At 41.4% G+C, this 12,969-nt stretch overlaps 1 protein-coding gene across 1 annotated transcript in view; it reads left to right on the top strand.

The window, feature by feature from the left end:
* Positions 1-12,969, top strand: part of LOC140461065 (scavenger receptor cysteine-rich domain-containing protein DMBT1-like) — a 47,900-nt gene that overhangs the window by 20,092 nt on the left and 14,839 nt on the right. The window contains exon 6 of the mRNA XM_072555849.1: positions 6,065-6,118. Coding sequence (XP_072411950.1) covers positions 6,065-6,118 — 54 coding nt within the window. The remainder of the gene's footprint in view (positions 1-6,064; positions 6,119-12,969) is intronic.

The raw sequence follows: 12,969 nt of genomic DNA, 5'->3' as shown, positions 1-12,969 counted from the left end.
CAATGTCTTTCTCTGTCTAATTCCCATTGTTTCATCCCTGCTCTGACATAGTGCAACTTTCCCTCTTCTGCGTATTTCGATGGTAATGATTTCTAAGTATTGTTCATGCTTCATATCCCCTCCTGCCTGCCTAAGAGATCTGGACAGGGTAGATCGGGAGAAAGCATTCCCGAAAACAAATGGGACAAGCAGGTGACAACAATAGTTTAGAGATCTGCAAAAGCAGCGAAGATGGACGTCAAGATATGGAAGGCACTGCTTGAGTAATTTGGGGAATTCAGATTGAAACTTGACACAGCATTAGATGAATATGGAAGCAAGTCTATGTAAGATTATCCGATTAAGACAGGATACTAGCATTAGGTAATCATGAGTGTTTGAACAGCCAGTACAGACACGATTGGCCTAACAAACTCATTCCAGTCTGGAAAGCAATTGCAACTCAGTGATTCTGTGACAGACAGACTGTCTTCAAACGTATAGCCTCAGTCTTTGACCCTAATTCACTTATGTTCCCACTGATTGGATCTCAAATTGATCTTTTCTGTCACGCTGAATCATTCTGTTAGACGTTTGTTTACCAGTAAGTCGATTACAGAAATTTTGTGCGACCGTTCAGGATTTAAGGTGTTAACATATTTATAGATTCCCAGTTGACATGAGCATGGAGCTGAGATGTGCTCTTCCATGATGAAGCACCCTTTGAGATTCTGTAGAGTCTCTACTCTAATTCCGAATTTACTGCTTTTCTCCATTTGATTTTTTTTTAAAGGAGAAACAGGCGACAACATTAGAGGACAGAATTTACCACGGTACCAGGTGTTTCCTGTTGTTTGAACAGAAAGGCAAGACGCGCAGTGACGGTTCTGTGGTTCTGCAGACTGAGAAGCTGTCTTTTCATACACTGAACCTTTAATAAATCTTGACAAATTCCAAATTATAATCTGTTGTAAAATATGCTTCTGCGTGTTTTCTAACATCATGCTACGGCTCTTCGATGCAATTAATTCCTTGGTAATGTCCGGCAATTATGATATCAAAATGCACGTTCATGCATTTCGCCTCTGTCTGAAAGATCAGATTTCTTCAGATGATTGGCAATTTGCCCTGTATCGCAACACAACCCATATATGATGTGACATTCTGCAGCGCATCTGTGAGACATGGCTCAGGCGCTGTCTTGTAGATGAATAGTTCAAAACAGCACAGGATAAAATGGAAATTGTTGATAATGTGAATGAATGTAGTCAATAACGCTAAACTAGACCCAGTTTCGAAACCAGGGACGCACGATCAAAGTTCTGATGATGTAGGCAATCTGAATTAAGAATACAGAAGAACTGCAGAAAGTTGGGGATAAATATGATTTTAATATTTCGATTCCATTGACTGTTATTCCGACTTGAAGAGGGCTGGATAATGCTGATTTATGTGCAGTTCATCTGAGATGCTCAAGGGAAAGAGATGTGGAGAGTAAGCAGAGAATAAGACAGAGACGGGCCTTATAGCAGTAAAGGAGCGATGTGGATTCTAAATCGGTATTGATGATAAGTGTGACGATCAGGACGTCACTGATCAGAGCACATACAGTTTCATCCAAAACACTTATGTATATTACAAATAACTGAGTTGCAGCACTGATGCTGTTGTAACAACATTGATCACGAACTTTCAGGAAGAGAAAATAAAACACACACTTCCACAACTTCATTTTGCATTCTGTGATCATCCAATTTTGTTTCACGTATTTTGTGATCTACACTTCCATAAGAAGTGGCCACCTGCAAAAGGGTAATTTGACACGATGACTTTATATCAATGTCTCTGCACTTTTCATGTCCAGATGTAGAGCGGAAAATGGGCCAGATGTGTTCTTGTGTTAACCACAGGACAAATCCAACCAGGCCAAATATTGTCGAAACCCGTTTACTCTCAGTCAGTAGTCTTGTGATTGAAGGGGTCATTAACGATGCTGTCAAACAGGTACCACATGGCAATAGACTGCGCACTGATTCCCAGTCTGAGTTCCACCAGGGCCACTTATCTCTTTTTCAAGCACCAAACATGCTGCAAATCTCACCATGTCTCGCTGCATCTGTGGACCGAATAACATAGTGATGGAATAATCCACAAATGCCGGACTTGGTGCAGCTCCAACAAAACTCAATAACCTTGAAAGCATCCGGAACAAAGCAGCCAAGTGACTGTGACCACATCCACAAACATTCACTACCATTGCTCAGGAACAGCAATGTACACTATTTTCAAAAGACATTGAATAAATTGACCAAGGTGCCCCAGACAGCAGTTTACAAACTCACGAGACATTCTACCCAGAGAATAAGGCCGGCAGATATGTGGAACAGAACAAGTTCCCAACTATGCCATTCATTATCCTGACTTGGAAGTATGTCGACATTTCTTCCTTGTCGTTGGGTCAAAATCCTGGAAAATACCTTCCTCACGCCATTGTCGGTCTAACTTCAGCATTTCGTGTTAAAGTTTTAAGAACCCAGTTCATGACGAATTTCTCAAGGGGAAAAAAGCGATGGGTAATAAATGCTGGCAGAGAGAGCGCTGCCCGTATCCAGTGATAGAATTTTAAACAGAACCTGTGAAGTTGATTACAGGGAAATGGTCTGAGGTTCAGATCATGATCTGTATTCCATTTCACAATTGATTACACTAGAATATCTGGATTATCCCTCTTTCTGCTCCACATGTCACAAAGTGCAATGAAAGAGTCAACTACTAATTCAGGGTTGATAGATTTAAGTCAGATGCCAGTGGCAGGTTCTTTACGCAGAGAGTGGTAAGGGCGTGGAGTGCCCTACCTGCTAATGTAGTCAACTCAGCCACATTAGGGAGATTTAAACAATCTTTAGATGAGCACATGGATGATTTTGGGATAGTGTAGGGGGACGAACTAAGAGTAGGTCACCGGTTGGTGCAACACCGAGGACCGACCGAAGGGCCTGATTGCGCTGTATTCTTCTATGTTCTAACTTTACCTTTTACATTTAGCTTCCACAGTTTTCACGCTGGCAGGTAACTGATGGTTTTATTCTTGAGTGTACCCAATGACATCCCAATCTTTTGGAGAATTCCACTCACAATTCCCTGAGTGACAAAATCTCTGAGCAACCCGACGAAATGGCAAATCTGTAACCCAAGACCATGACCCATTTTTCTTGATACCATAAGCCAGACGAACATCAAACCTGCATCCTGCATGTCAAGGCCGTTAGAATTATTTGCGTTTCAATGAGATCCTCACCAATGATTGTGGACACAATGAATACAATGTTTCCTTCCAGGACACATCTGCTATGATAGAAATCAATCTGGTGGATTTCATTGCAGTGATTCCAATGCAAGGCACTGTATCTTAGGCAAGGCGATCACAACGGCACCTAATACTTCAACGGTCTCTGCAATCTTCTGGAGAAGTACTTCTTTTAAAAAAAAACCTTTGTTTTTGGGCTGAACGTGTTTTTCACAGGTCAATTTCGCACGTACCTTTCAGTCCCGGCCGTTTTTTTTTGCTCTTAGTTAATTGTGTACCGGGTCATCATGTTTATCTTTGTTCATTATCACTAACATAACTTTAAATATTTATTTTACTCACTGGTGTTCTATTCTTTCCTGTTTTCTGTCCAATGTCGTTAACCTCACACTGATCCTAGTTAGATGGCATCTTTCACGCATTTGCTCTTTGACTCAACTTGTCCAGAAGGCCTTGAAGCCTGTGAGTATGGTTTTGATCAGCAAACCTCTCAAAGTCACATTTGATGCCCTCACGCAAAATCGTTGAAGTGCGTTGTACATTGAAAATGTCCCAACTTCGATTTCCCATACACTCCATTTATCACCTCCTTCCACTGAAAATGAACAACTTTTTCTCTCTGTGAGACAACTCTCTATCCTGGCCTGTATGTCACATATGATAGCGCAGGCTTCAGTTCTGTACACCAACCTCTTGCGTTAGATTTTATCAAAAGTGTTCAAAGATCTGTCGATACCATATGGACCGATTTTCCCATATTCAATATAACAGTTAGCCCATCAAAATATTGTGGAGTTCTCAAACCACGACTTCTTTTCCATAATTAATTTCAATTTTTTCTGCCCCAATTGATGCTTGTTATCACATTGGTTATGGTGGACACTATCATGTTCAGAATATTGCAATTAATCCGTCAGCCTGTACATCCCTGTTTCTCCCTTCCTCGAATTTAGAACAGACAGTTCATATTTTCCATTCCCATTCTTCCAGACTTGTTTCTTTTTGAGAATTTGGAAACTTTTGCATTGTGACAAACCAAAACATGTATTAAATCTATTGCTCTCTCAGTTACTGGCAAAAAATGCAGTGTATCAGGCTCCACAAATTCCCAATGAAAGCCTTCAGTCTGAAACGTAGATTCTTCAGCTCCTCGGATGGTGTCTGTCCTCTTGTGGTATTCCAGCGCCACACTGTTCGACTCTCATCTCCATAATCTACAGTCCTCCCTTTCTCTGATGAAGTGACAAACTTGATCCATTTTTGTATAACTTAGTTTACTCAGAGAGTCGTAATGACGTGGAATGCACTGCCTGTAACTGTAGTAGAGCCGACAACTTTAAGGGCATTTTAATGGTCATTAGACAGACTTATGGATGAAAATGGACTCCTGTACGATAGACTGATTCCACAGGTCGGCTTCCGATTGATTCCACAAGTTGGCGCAATATGGAGGGAAAAAAGGGCCTGTATTGCGCTGAAATGTTCGATATTCTACGTTCTATACTCTACATGTACAGTCACAGTTGCCATGATGTCAGGCCCTGCAAGTTTGAAAGATGAGGCATATCAAGAGGAAATTTGCTATTTGGCAAATTTGAATAATTGCGAAACATTGTTGTATTGCACTGTATCCGTCCCATAAGAGATAACAATCCAAGGAGGGAAATCAACATGATTTGAAATTTGAGCAGGTTTGGCAGAGGAAGAGGAAAAGAAATCAATGATTTCCTCTCGCAACTGGGTTGGACAAATTCTTCCGAATGATCCTGATGAGTTAAATATTGGAAGGTATAGTGATGGAGACGAGGGGAGAAGTTTGCAGAAGAGACATAGAAAATACGAACTGTAGTAAAAATAAGATAAGATTTTTGTGGACTTATTTAAGTTATTCTAAAAGTTAATTCAATGGTTAACACTTTTAGAATAATGGAAAGCTGATTTTATAAAGAAACAAGACCAACATTTGAATAAAACAACAAGTTGAGCAGCATGTGTGGACACACAAAGCGAGTAAATTTTTTGAATCAAATGTGATTATTCTGGGTAATGACAGTTTTTAATACTGTAGACAAATGGGGGAGGAGAAGAGACTGAAACAGGCGGTCTGCGTGCTCAGAGGATAAGACAACGGACTGATAGTTATAGTAATGGACAGAATTATGACTCAGAATAGGTGTCAGGATTGCGGGGAATGGGATGAATATGGGTCTGCTGTGCTGAGACGAATGTCGACAGGACAGGAATATATAAGGGAGGAAAGGAGTTACTTGTTATCTAAAGGAAGGGTAGAGGTTCAGCTCTGAAGTTGTTAGTCTCCATTTTTAGTCCTGAAGAGTGTCAAGTGACGAAACGGAAATTGAGCTCTTTCTCCAGCTGCTCGTGGAGATGCTGAGTTGCAGAGTATCTTCAAAGAATCTGAGACCAATAACCTCCTGTGGTTGTGTGATTCTGTGGTATGGATTCTGGAGTGGGGACTCGCTTCCAAGTCAAAATCGGAAACGTCATTGATCTGTTAAGATGAAACCGGTTTCATTGTACCCATTAATGGTCACATCATTTCTCATTGGTGGAGAGGACAGAGTTTACTTCATAGTCCGCTCACGTCAAAATCTATTGGTTGATGGAAAGAAACACGAGCCCCTGGACAAGTATTGGTGAAGGAACCAACTGTTAGAGAAATCGAGGAGTCACTTGGTATGTGAACTGCTGCTCAGTGTCTGTGAGACAGCATGTGAGACAGCATTCAGCAAATGTTCAGATTTGATCTGGAACCACCAGCTGGGACGATGTTTGTAACCCTGGTGAACTTACTTCTTCTGCAGCTATTGAACTGTGAGTTATGGTCTCTTGAATACATTTTCTTAACCATTGATAGTTCAATGATTAGTAACATACATGTGGCAAAAATATAATGATCAGTCTATGCGAGATAAAATAGTGGCATGATAAGAAATGAAAACCAGTTTGTCTTCATTATTCTCTCACTTTTGATGGAACTGTTTCTGAGGCTCCAGAGCTCCCCAACCACAACCTCTATTCACCCCAAATCCTTGCACTTATCCGTTGTTTCCGTACAGCTCACAGAGTTGAAAACCTCCTCAGACAATTCGGGTGTGTTTGGAAACAGTGCCCATCGCTGCTTTGACAGTGTGTGTAGTGGGGAAACCTGCTGAACAATATCTACCTAATTTATTCGTCAATATTTGGGAGAGAGTAAAATAGAAACTGAATATGTTTGCGTTTCGAGGAGCTTGATTTGCAACTGATTTTAGTTATTATTTCTTCTTTTTATATTCCAAAGCTTTCTCGATACTGATGCATTTATACAGAGCCATTGCAATGTCAGTGAAACAAAGGGACTCTGGGCCAATTTGGTACATTTTGTTGTTGAGGCAGTTGTGTAATTATGGAAACGCGACAGGCAAGTTCCTCTGAGGAAAGTGTAAGAAACATTGCTGTGATAAAGGGCGCAGTTAGCCGTTCACATTCTCAGTGGAACAAAGGCGCTGTGTGTTAATTTGTTACATTTTATTGTTGAGACGTCTCTGTAATTTTGGAAATTACAGAATTTATTCCGAGAAATTTGTTAGAATTGTCGTTCTAATAAAAGGCACAGTTAACTAGTCATCTTCACATAACCAAAGCGAAACATCCATACTGCTTTCTGTCTGCAAATGTTGCTAGATCTGCGAAGTATTTCCAGCAATTTCTCCTTTGTTTCTGATTTCCAACATACACGGTTCCTTTGTTAGCCAGTTTTGTTATTCACAGAATTTGGTCGAATGTTTGGCAATGGCCAGGCAAGTATCAAAAGCTCTTCTTGTTGTACTTGGAAAGTTGTTGAAGAAATTCAGTTTAATTATTGTAAACTTATTTTACAGAAAGATGCTTCTTTTCTCTCTCCAAATAAAAACTGTATTTATAAAATACATTTAATTAAATACCGAGTCACTGAAACAGGTCACTACTGTACCGTCGTTAAAAAGTGTGGTGCTGGAAAAGCAGAGCCGGTAAGGCATCATACGAGGAACAGGAGGTTCGACGTTACGAGCATAAAATCTTCATCAGGATAAAGATCTTAAGCTTCAAAAGTCAACTCTCCAGCTCCTCGGATTCTGCCCGGCCAGATGTGCTTTTCCACCACCACCCTTTTTGACTTTGATCTCCAGCATCTGCAATCCTCACTTTCTCCTACTTTTGCACAATCCTGTATGAAGGACAAACAAACACTGGAATTTGACTCTCTACAGAACACTCTAAAGGCATGTCTTACATGGACAAGATTGTAACTATATGTATACTTGAGACATCAGGAGGGTCTGATAACTGAACGGACCCCCATATAGCTTGTGCAGTAAGAACTAAGACAGTGGTCTTTCTCCACTGCCTTAGTGGCAGCTTCCCCAACGTTTAATACATCCCTCAACACTTAGTCATGGTCCTTGGAAATGCCACTGTGCAACCCTCGTTCGGGATCAAATACTTGCTCTGGAATACCAAAGAGTTTAATGGCAACAAACGTGCATGTTTCAGCGATTTGGTGTCCTTCCAGGTGCAGTTGTTTGTTTCAGTGTTGGGGTGTGTCATGGGGAACTGACCGTAGAGCACTGTGTCCTGAGTCAAAGAGCTGCATGTGAAGAGCCTCGACAGAAAGTACGACATCTTTCTCCAGACATCCTTTGCAAAGGACCATTCCAGAAGGATATGTTTTAAGTCCCTACCGGTGTCCCCGCCACCCTTCCAAACCCCGCATTCACTGAGACAGCAGTGTGGGTAGCCACAGACCAGCTAGGTTAACATGAGAGATCTCGCAGTTTGTGCCCTTCCCAAGTGATATCTTCCTGCTTGTTAGAACGTTCTAATGGTGAAGCATTCTGCCAAATGACTTGGACAGTCTGCTGAGTGAGCAACCCGACAGGATCCGCCCTCTCCTTTTCCCACAGAGAATCGAGGACGTGAAGAAACGTGCACCAACTGACCCGTGAACCAAACTGCTCCGTCAGCGCTGACATAATGCTCAAACCGGTGGAATCGGGATTAGACAATTACCTTTCTGTGTCGGAGCAAGAGAGCTGCAAATTGAGGCAGGGCTGACAGTAATATCATTTTGTTGGCAGAGTGAACGCTTTGAAAATTTGAACTCACTTTAAACGTATCTCGTATTCTCTGGTGAGAGTTGTACCCATTCTCTGATGAAAGTTGTGACAGACTTACTTTCAGACATGATCTGAATAAGAATGTGGAGGCAGTTTAGGCGTCTTATCTTGGTTTGAAATTTTGTTTTGCTGACGGTGTTATTACTGAAGGAAAGCCAAGAAGGAAGAAATTTTCAATCTTCTCAAGAAATTCTGAACAGCTGTAACGGTTGTCTGTTATATTTGAGTGCACCGGATTCTGGGATAACAGTGAATATGGTGTCAGTAACACACCAGTCAACACTGTGTCACCATTGATTCAACTCACGCACAAATGGATTATACTCTCAGACTATTCCAATGGTCTGTGTGACCGTTTTGTGATATTATTCATGGAACGAGGTGACTTTTATGTGGAGGTGCTAGTGTTGGTTTGGGGTGGACAAAGTTAAAAATCACACAACATCATGTTAGAGTCCAACAGGTTTATTTGGAACCACGAGCTTTCATAGCGCTGCCCCTTCATCATGTCGTTGTGCTGACAGAGGAGCAGCACTCCACAAGCTAGTGCTTCCAAATAAATTGGATCAATTATAACCTGGAGTTGTGATTTTTACATATGTTACTTTATTCACGTTCGCCGCATTCGAGTTTTTTTCCACTATTTGATGTGGAACTTATATGTTTACCTCGATATTGTTTTACATCACAATTTTCTTCACGCAAGCCTTTAAAAAATGAAATATTCAAAAAAATTCCTCACTAAACTTTATTCTTAGTGACAAATAATGACAATCATTATTAGGATATTTATTTCACGACACTTTTTCTTTTTGTTCAAAACTGTGGGAATGTCTGGTTTGGTCAATGTTACAGAAAAGCCAACCAGGCGGCGGTGACCTGAACTCATGGTCCACTGCATTAGTTGAGGCTCAGTACATCATCATGTGTGAGGAGAGAAGTACAGAATCAGGATCAAGTATCAGTGAAGGAACAACGACACCATTCCAATCAGGATGGGAATTTGCAGATGTTGGTAATTTCCATTTTCTGTGCACCTTGTTAGCTGGTGCGGGTGCAGTTTTGTTCGGTTGTGTGAAGGTGGTTAGCTGAGTTGTTGCCGTTAACATTGATGGCGCAACATCTGTGGCTGAATCTTGGTGGTGAATGCTTCAAGTTGTTCAGATAATGGGCGGTGTGTAAATGAAGCCGATTACTTTGTGCGAAGTGCCTTCCAGCTTGTGAGTGTATGTTGCAGTTTAATGCAGCAATGTAAGCAGCGAATGTCTGTCTGTTAATATCGCTGGTTTGTGTGTTGCTCACAGTTATTACTCTTCAGGAGTCAGAAAGTGAATAATGCTGAAAATCTGGCACCTGTTCTCCACTTGTAGTGAAAGGATGGGCATCCCGGTTCAGATTATTATATTGAGCAGCATGTCAGCTCAGTTGATTCCAGCCACGGGCGAGTGACTGTTTGATGTTTGCAACTTGTCCCTGTGTAGATGTGGCTCTCCTCCAGGTGCTCCGGTTTCCACCCACAGTCCAAAGCTGTGCAGACCATGCCAAGTTGTCCACACTGCGTTAGGTGCATTAGTCAGAGAGAAATGGGTCTGGGTGGGTTGCTCTTCGGAGGGTCAGATGGACTTTTTGGGCCATTTGTCCTGTTTCCACTCCGTAGAAAGTCTAGCTAAAAAAGATTCTGTCTATGCTATGGCGTAGTATGTTAAGAGAGTTCATGTACACAGAAATGTATTGCTTTTTGGTAAATTGGGTTTCTTAATATCTGGAAAATTTTCTCCTATTTATCCAGTGACATGAATTATCCAAGATATTGAAGCCTTGTTTTTCATTCTTCCCATGTACGTATTTCCATGTACATTAATGAATTAAGTGCTTGAATCAGAATCTTGTGGATTATTTTCATAAACCATATCACGGCAGTGAAATCAGCCTCTCGAAATGACGGGTTAGAGTAACTGGTGTGCCTAGAGTCTATTGATGGACTGCATTTCGTCAATCCATTTACACCCAAATCACGGGTACAGTGACACTGAGAGTGAATTGCATTTTATATCCAGAAGACTAAACTGGTATTATTTCCTTTAAAGTTTCGTTGCTGTCTGTTTTGTCCTAAGATATATGGCAGAAGATAAAAATAAGACATGCACATCAACACTGCTCAAGTCGCTCAAAGACTAGATTTCACTTTCAAATTTATTTTATAAGCTCATATAGCAACAAAGGAGGTTGAATATAAATTTATTGACATGAATTTTGTGGAGTACGCATAACCGCGCCATACCTTAAAGAAACTTCAAAAATGTTGGATGAAATCAGGAGATCTGTCAACATCAATGAAGAGTGAAACACAGAAATGTTTAGAGTCTGATACGATCTCTCAGAACAGAAGGATAGAAAATAAGGAGTCACAACATAGTGGCAATTTTAACACTGTTCCTCTCTCTGCATGTGTTGGGGTTCTCCAGCATTCTCCACATTTGTTTCAGATTTTCAGTTTGCACTTTTCTTTTCTACCATCAGCCTGGTGTCTCAATTATTTTGGCTTAATTTGTAAAATTGTTTACGTTGTGAATTTGACGTCCAGAAACAGTAACCTGACGTTGTTTCATATAATTTAAGAAAAAGCATTTCGGGTTCAGTTGGAAGGAGACCCGATTGGGGACAGATGCAAGAATAAATTCCCACAGAAATGGAGGTTGCTCAGAACCATTGAAAGAAAGATTTCTGAGTGAGTTTGTGTAACTTCGAGATCAACAGTCTTAGTGGCTCCTAAGATGAGACAATTCTTTTTGAATGAGAAGTAAATTTACTCAGGTTCTGCATTGCTTGTAAGCTATTTGGTTTCATCGCATGCTTTGAAACGTTTCAATTTGTGAAACAGTGAGACAAATTGGATTGCTTTATCCCATATTAATTTATCGAGAAGTAGCAACATTCTTGGATCAGATGATAGAGCACGAGATGGTGAAAGGCTCCATCATTAAGTTTAGTCGATCTTTGTTGAACAGGTGAGGTTCCGGAAGACTGGATGTTGGCAAACCTGGTGCCATTGCTTATGAAGAGCGGTAAAGATATGCCAGTGAACTATCGACCAGTGAGCCTGACCTCAGTGTTGGGCACGTTGTTGCAGGGAATCCTGGGGAGCAGGTTTCACATGTATTTGGAAAGGCAAAGACTGATTAGGGATAGTTGACGTGGCTTTGTGCGGGAGAAATCATGTCTCAGAAACTTGATTGAGTTTTTTGAGGAAGTATCAAAGAAGATTGATGAGAGCAGAGCAGTAGATGTGACCTATATGCACTTCAGTAAGGCGTTCGACACGGCTCCTCATGGAAGACTGATTAGCAAGGTTAGATCTCGTGGAATACAAGGAGAACTAGCCAGTTGGATGCAGAACTGGTTCAAAAGTAGAAGACAGAGGGTGGTGGTGGAGGGTTGTTTTTCAGACTGGGTGCCTGTGACCAGTGGAGTGTCACAAGGATCGGTGTTGGGTCCTCTACATTTTGTCATTTACATGAATGATTTGGATACGAGCATAAGAGGTACAGTTAGTAAGTTTGCAGATGACACCAAAATTGGAGTTGTCGTGCACAGTGAAGAGGGTTAGCTTAGCTTGCAACAGGATCTTGACCAGATGGGCCAACAGTCTGAGAAGTGGCAGAAGGAGTTTAATTCAGATAAATGCGAGGTGCTGCAAATCTTAGCAGGACTTTTACACTTCACGGTAAGGTCAGAGAGAGTGTTGCTGAACAAAGAGAACTTGGAGTGCAGGTTCATAGCTCCTTGAAAGTGGAGTCGCAGGTAGATAGGATAGTGAAATAAAGCGTTTGTTTTGCTTTCCATTACTGGTCAGAGTATTGAGTACAGGCGTTGGGAGGTCATGTTGCGGCTGTACAAGTCATTGGTTCGGCCACTCTTGGACTATTGCATGCAATTCTGGTCTCCTTCCTTTCGGAAAGATGGTATGAAACTTGAAAGGGATCAGAAAAGATTTACAAGGATTTGCCAGGGTTGGAGGATTTGAGCTATAGGAAGAGGCTGAACAGCCTAGGGCTGTTTTCCCTGGAGCAATGGAGGCTGTGGGGTGACGTTATAGAGGTTAATAAGATTATGAGTGGCATGGATAGGGTAAATATGCAAAGTCTTTTCCCTGGGTGGGGGAATCCAGAACTGGAGGGAATAGGTTCACAGTGAGAGGGGAAAAATAGAAGACACCTAAGGGGTAACTTTTTCACGCAGAAGGTGGTATGTGTATGGAATGAGCTGCCAGAGGAAGTGGAGGAGGCTGGTACAATTGCAACATTTCAGAGGCACTTGGATGGGGATATGAGTAGGAAGGGTTTGGAGGGATATGGGCCCAGTGCTGGCAGATGGGACTAGATTGGGTTGGGATATCTGGTCAGCATGGAGAGGTTGGACCGAAGGGTTTTTTTTCCATGCTATACATCTCTATGACTCTATGACCCTAATTAGGAAAGTACATGAAATATGAAATTGCAAGTTGCATGAACCGCTTCAATATTCACC

Source organism: Chiloscyllium punctatum, chromosome 36 (genome assembly GCF_047496795.1).
Source record: "Chiloscyllium punctatum isolate Juve2018m chromosome 36, sChiPun1.3, whole genome shotgun sequence".
Taxonomy (NCBI): Eukaryota; Metazoa; Chordata; class Chondrichthyes; order Orectolobiformes; family Hemiscylliidae; genus Chiloscyllium; species Chiloscyllium punctatum.
The sequence above is the reverse complement of the archived record's forward strand: the minus strand, read 5'-3'. Positions and strand labels throughout refer to the sequence as shown.